At 39.9% G+C, this 7,187-nt stretch overlaps 1 protein-coding gene across 1 annotated transcript; it reads right to left on the reverse strand.

Moving 5' to 3' along the window:
* Positions 1–1,829: 1,829 nt before the first annotated feature.
* On the reverse strand, positions 1,830–5,490 carry LOC105001163 (zinc finger protein 665-like; the record flags this gene model as incomplete). The annotated part of the gene is made up of 1 exon (XM_010857344.1): positions 1,830–5,490. A coding segment is annotated over one exon (1,195 nt), but the record flags the coding sequence as incomplete, so codon positions are not given.
* Between the last annotated feature and the right edge of the window lie 1,697 nt (positions 5,491–7,187).

The following is a 7,187-nucleotide window of genomic DNA, read 5'->3' on the forward strand; positions in this document are numbered from 1 at the left end:
GATGGCCTGGCAGGTAGAATCAAATGCCAGTTGTTTTACCAATATATTAGCTGCCTCATTACTAGAAATTACTCTGTGAACTCCCTCCATAAGTCGTGACATAAAGTCCTCATATGGCTCTTCTGGTTTTTGTTTAACGTTTGAAAAGGAAGAGGTTGATTCTTTTCCTTGAGGCAATAATCGCCAGGCCCCAATGATGCAGGCTGTTACCTGTTCTAAAGCCCTTTTGTCTAAACCCATCTGATCTCCAAGTGTTCCAAATTCACCAATTCCTACCAACATTTCCTTTACAATATGTCTTGGGCCATATCTGCCATTAGCATCAGCCTGCTTTTGGGCAAGATCTTCGTATTCAGTTCTCCAGAGTATATATTGCCCTCCAGATAGACAAGCCTTAGCAATTGTTTTCCAGTCATGAGGTATCATCCATCTGGCCGTCAAGGCTTCTAACAATGTTAAAGTATTCGGGGCTGTAGCCCCATATAAGGCACAAGCCTGTTTAAGTTCTTTAATTAGTTTCATTGGAAGGGGTTCCCAGGAGGAGACCTCTCCCCCATCCCATTCCTCAAACATTACGGGAAAACAAGCCTCAAGGTGGGGATCAAATTCATCCTCGGGGCCAGAAAGAACCCTCCTCCAGGGAACTCCTAGTGGAGGCCCCTTACCCCCATAACGGGGGGGAGGCATGGGGGGACGGGAGCCTCCCATGTTTCTCCTCTCCTGTTCCGGAGATCCTTTAACTGTCTGATGTTTAAACCTTATAGATGGTCTGATTGGGGATGTTTCTCTTAAGCTCTTAGGAGCATCCTTAGCTAAAAGGGGCCAATCCTCATCAGAATGGTATTGAGCTGCTGTTTCCTCTAAATCTTCCTCATCTTAAGGGAAAGCTGATCTTTCTTTTCATCCCTGTTTTCAGTATGATGATCGGTGTCCATGGCAGCTAACGTGGCCCTTAATTGTTGATAGCTAGGTATACCCTCTTCATCTTCACTTCCCTTTTTAACATGTACCTTTTCAGATTCGTGAGCTGGATCTAAAGCATCTCTAATCATATTCCAAAGAGAAAAGGTGTCAGTAGGGACCTTTTCTGGGCCATGCAAAGTGTAATAAGTTTTTAACTGTTTCCCTACTTTTTCCCAGGTGTCTAGGTTAACAGAGCCCTCTCCTGGAAACCAAGGACATTGCTCTTGTACAAATGTAAAAAATGATTGAACATTGGCTTTCTTAACCTTAATTCCTCTTGTATTTAACAGTTGCAAGATTACTCCTATAAAAAGTTGTCATTCTTTTGACTCATTGTTACCCACGTCAGAAATTTCTGTCTTTTTCACTTCTGTCTATGTGAAAAGATTCCACTTCCCACTCCATCCAACCTACCCGTCTTAAGCAGGGGGTCTGCGACACCCTGAGTGGGGTCCTAGCCGTCGCGAAAAATGGCACAATGGGGGAGCCTTAACTTTGGGTGCCTGTTCCGGGTGCCACTTACCAGGGTCCAGTCCCAGTAGGATCCAGGGATACCCTCAGGAGGAACGGCGTCGGCGAAAGAGGAAAGGTAAAGGGGAGAAAATGAGGCTTGATCTTCCTTGGTTTACACAGAAAGCCAATAAAGTCCGTGACACCGGACTTGCTCTGTTCACGGAGGCCACAGGCGCCCTCTCGATGGGGTGAAGATGCAGGGCGTCCCCTCCCCCGAAGACGCTAGGCGCCTTCCTGATTGAGTCTTAGAAGCCCGGGCAGTTAAGTGAACTCAGAGGGTCCCTGTGCTCCAAAGAGTCATCCTGAAAGAGAGAGAAAAAGAAAAAAAGAATGACACGGGGAGACAAAGCTTCGGTGAACAAGGCCCGAAACTTTATTTTTAAAAGGAGCTTTCATACCCTTAGTTATACATAGAGGATAATGGAAGACACAGAGTCATGCAGGATCAGCAGTCCTTGACCCTTATTGAGACCAGGCTTTCTTTCTGCAAACTTATCATATACATAGGCTTTAGGTGATTTACATCATCTTCTGAGCAGGAGGCCTGTTAACATTTTTCTTCTGATAAAGGTTAGTCAACCAGAAAACTTATTTTCTCTAAAGGTGATTTTTCTGAAGTTTGGCACCACTCCCTGAAAGCACTAGATAAAGTTGCATTTCTATAGGGCAAAGGTGCAGTGGGCTATAACAAGGAAAGAATTTATTAACTCAAGGGCCTACAGTTAACATCAAGGCTACTACTTATTTTTTCTATACACAAACTATATTAATTAATATACTCCCAGGGACACAGTGGGTAAGGGATATGGAAACTTGGCAGCAAGCATTGGCTCAACAATGATTTCCTTCATCAGTTCTATTCTAATAATTTTTAACTCCCCGAAATGCTCTATACTGTTAGAATGTCTTAACCTTTCCACGCCTCTCATGGTTGGGAGGTTGTAAACAATTACATACATAGTTGTAAGAGTCCGGATAAACCTGCCAGGCAAGTTAGAAAGCCATCCAAGGGCTTGGACAGAAACACTCCTATTGTGCCCAGGAGACTTAGTAACTAGAGCTCTAAGTTGATTTCTTTCAGAGAAAGGTGGTGGGGATAGACCCCGTTAATGTCAGAGGGGTTGGTGAGAGTCATAAAATAGTAAGACAGACAGATTCTGGTTTTGGGGGGTAGATGCTCGAGCAGGTCCACGAGGTCCCTCGAGTCCTGATCCACCTTTCCTGTCAGGTCTTCTCATGACCTTTGTCATGGGTGGGATCTCCCGTGGTGGCTCCCAGCACTACACAACAGGCCAATCAACTGAGAGACTACTTGTTGGGCAAGGAATAGTGACTTTATTCAGAAAGTCAGGAGACCAAAAAGATGGTGGACTATTGTCCCAAAGAATCATCTCTGATGAGTTAGAATTCAGGTTTATTTTACATGAAAAGATCGCTATAGCTTCTTTTCAAATATGGACTTACCGCAGTTGCTCAGTACCTGAAATAAAGTCATCAGAGAATACATATAGTGAAAAAGGTAAAGGATTTGCCACAACCACTGAGTCTGGGAAGTATGGCTCCACTATGTTCCTATCTTGTGACTTTGGGGTAAGATCCTTGCCACACACATTACATTGCTGTGTGTTTTCTCCAGGATAAATACTCTGATATTACTGGCAAGATGTTGAGCTGTGAGGATAGTATTTTTTTTTTTTCTTTTCTTACACTTGTGAAATTGGTGAGGAATCTTTCTAGAATGAATTCATGTTCTAAAGACCTAATAAATACATATATATCTGGCTTCTATCCAGTATGAATTTTCTCATGAAGCCTAAGATGTTGCCACATTCATGATATTTGTATGGTTGCTCAGGAGTATCAATTCTCTGACTAACAGTAGGGTATGAATTTTGAAGACTTCTACCATATACCACATTCACATACGTTTCCCTCATGTATGGATTTTCTGATGTTTAGTGAGTGCTGAGACCTGAGTAAAGGATTTTCCACACTTGAAACATTTGTAAGGTTTCACTATTCGTATTCTGCGATGACTTGTAAGGTGTGAATTTCGACTGAAGAACTTGCCACACTCATCACATCTGAAAGGTCTCTCTCCAGTATGAACTCTCCAGTGAAGTCAAAGATGTGGTTTTTGACTGAAGACTTTTCCACACTCATCACATTTGTAAGCTTTCTTACCAGTATGAACTGTCTGATGAGTTAAAAGGGTTAACATTGCATGAAAGGCCTTGCCACACTCATCACATTTGTAAGGTTTCTCTCCAGTATGAATTGTCTGATGACTTAAAAGGATTGACTTTACACTAAAGGCCTTGCCACACTCGTCACATTTGTAAGTCTTCTCTCCAGTACGTAATCTCTTATGACTTATGAACTGTGAAGCTTGACTAAAATGCTTGCAATACTCATTACATTTGTAAGGTCTCTCTCCAAATGAACGCTCTGATGCCCAGCAAGGTGTTAACTTCAGCTGAAGACTTTGTCACATATATCACATTTAAATAATTTCTGTCCTATATGAATTTTCTGATGTCTCCCGAGGTTTGGGCTGTCAGTAAAGGCCTTGCCACACTCATGACATTTGTAATGTTTCTCTCCACTATGAACTGTCCAATGACTTAAAAGGATTGACTTTACATGAAAGGCCTTGCCACATTCATCACATTGTAAGGTTTCTCTCCAGTATGTAATCTCTTATGACTTAAGAACTGTGAAGGTTGACTAAAATGCTTGCAATACTCATTACATTTGTAAGGTTTCTCTCCAGAATGAACACTCTGATCACCAGCAAGCTGTTCACTTTGCCTGAAGACTTAGTCACATATATCACATTTAAATAAATTCTGTCCTGTACGAATTTTCTGATGTCTCCTGAGTTGTGACCTGTCAGTAAAGGCCTTACCACACTCATCACATTTGTAAGGTTTCTCTCCAGAATGAACTGTCTGATGCCTTAAAAGGCTTGACTTTACACGAAAGGCCTTGCCACACTCATCACATTTGTAAGGTTTCTGTCCAGTATGAATTGTCTGATGACTTAAAAGGAATGACTTTACACGAAAGACCTTGCCACACTCATCACATTTGTAAGGTTTCTCTCCAGTATGAACTGTCTGATGACTTAAAAGGAATGACTTTAAACGAAAAGCCTTGCCACACTCATCACATTTGTAAGGTTTCTGTCCAGTATGAATTGTCTGATGAGTTAAAAGTTTTGACTTTGCATGAAAGGCCCTGCCACACTCATCACATTTGTAAGGTTTCTCTCTGGTATGAATTGTCTGATGAGTTAAAAGGGCTGACTTTGCATGAAAGGCCTTGCCACAGTCATCACATTTGTAAGGTTTCTGTCCAGTATGAATTGTCTGATGAGTTAAAAGTTTTGACTTTGCACGAAAGAACTTGCCACACTCATCACATTTATAAGGTCTCTCTCCAGTATGAATTGTCTGATGCCTTAAAAGGCTTGACTTTACACGAAAGGCCTTGCCACACTCATCACATTTGTAAGGTTTTTGTCCAGTATGAATTGTCTGATGACTCAAAAGCATTGACTTTACACGAAAGGCCTTGCCACACTCATTGCATTTGTAAGGTTTCTCTCCAGTATGAATGGTCTGATGAGTCAAAAGGGCTGATTTTGTATGAAAGGCCTTGCCACACTCATCACATTTGTAAGGTTTCTGTCCAGTATGAATTGTCTGATGAGTTAAAAGTTTTGACTCTGCACGAAAGACCTTGCCACACTCATCACATTTGTAAGGTTTCTGTCCGGTATGAATTGTCTGATGCCTTAAAAGGCTTGACTTTGCATGAAAGGCCTTGCCACAGTCATCACATTTGTAAGGTTTCTCTCCAGTATGAACTGTCTGATGACTTAAAAGGATTGACTTTACAAGAAAGGCCTTGCCACACTCATCACATTTGTAAGGTTTTTCCCTGTGTGCTCTGAGGTCTTGCGTTACTACTGAAGGATTCATAAAGTCATTCCCATATATACTAGAAACACTGGTTTGGGCACAAGGAGGAATTGTTTGAAGTGGTGAAAATGAGAAACTGTTGTTGACAGACCTCTCAACTTCATTATATTCAGAAATTATCCCACCAGTTTGAAATATCTGCAGTTTATCCTGAAAGTTAAATCCAAGCCTACTTCCAAACAGCTTGATTCCTGCATCCTTTCCATCATGTGAATCTATTCCATCAGGCACATTTCCATTAAGGCTTACAGGTGTTCCTTTGTAACTTCTTTTGTCATCTCTCCCCTGACACTCAAAGTCACACGTATTTTCCTGACTTTCCCAAAGATGAAAATGTTTGATATCACAGCTTTCAGGTCTTCCCAGCATCAATGTTTGGAATATTTCTCGTTTATCACTGTTCGCTTTGGGTTGTAAATGCTTGATCACATGTGTAGGAGAGATATCTACAAGATAAAAAGAACCAGAGGTATCCTGCTCAGAATAATTCAAAAACAAATCTTTCATGTTGAATATATATTACACCAAAAGTAATACTTACACCAAGTTGTGAAACACCACAATGATGACCTTAAGTTTTTAGAAACACTAAAGGAATAGAATTCTTAACCTAAGAAAGCATGATAACATAAATTCACCGTTAAGGTAGCCTAGTTTTAAAAATCATATGTGAAACACACTCACGTTGCACAATTTTAGGCCAACTATCAAAAGCACAGTATTTTTCTACCAGGACACCTAGGAACGTATAAAACAACAGTTGTCTCAAATTGAAAAGAAAAATATTACACTATCATTGTATTCTGCATACTTACTGTACATTAATAAATTCTAAACAATATATAATATATTGTAACAGTAAATAATCCAAAACCAAGCTTACCCAATTAATAATTAACTATTGATAATTGTTTGTTTACAATTGAAAACAAATGAGAAAATGAAGAATATGACTAAAACAATTTTTGGAAACAGCAGTTTTCTAAATCTGCTATAGAACTACATACCCAAAAAGAAAAGGCATTTTCCAATATTAACAAGTAGTATGTGTCAGCTGTATTGCAAAATACATGCTAAAAGACCATCATCTGTACATGACATATACATTAAGACATAAAATATTCACCAGTTTTCTAACAGTCAATAACCAAAGCAATCCCTACCTATGTTGTTGTTCAGTCACTCAGTTGTATTTGACTCTTTGCGACCCCGTGGACTGTAGCCCACCGGACTCCCATGTCCATGGGATTTCCCAGGCAGGAATAATGGAGTGGGTTGCCATTTCCTTCTCCATGGGATCTTCCTGATTCAGGGATCAAACCTGCATCTTCTGCATTGGTAGGTGAATTCTTTACCACTGAGCCACCAAGGAAGGCTTCTCTCTAGCCATGCACTATTCTTAATTACCTGGTTTAATGGCACCAAAATATAATACATAAAAAGTGAATGCTTTGCGTATTTATTGACTAGGGTCAGACACAATATTGCTGAAAAATGTTGCAAGTGAAAAGCATACAAGATATAATGTAGTTGAGGTCTGATAGAAAACAAAATTTTGTAAAGCAATAATCCCTCATTTTAAAAATTAATAAAAGTTTAAAAAGATATAATGTAGATAAAGTCATATCATAAACAACATGACAGAATATAGATATTACCTTTTTGAAACAAAAGTAAATTTTGAGTATTTACTATAAAACATGCACTACTGTAAGCCAACTGACA

This window comes from Bison bison, unplaced genomic scaffold, assembly GCF_000754665.1.
Source record: "Bison bison bison isolate TAMUID 2011002044 unplaced genomic scaffold, Bison_UMD1.0 scf7180017854819, whole genome shotgun sequence".
Lineage (NCBI taxonomy): Eukaryota > Metazoa > Chordata > Mammalia > Artiodactyla > Bovidae > Bison > Bison bison.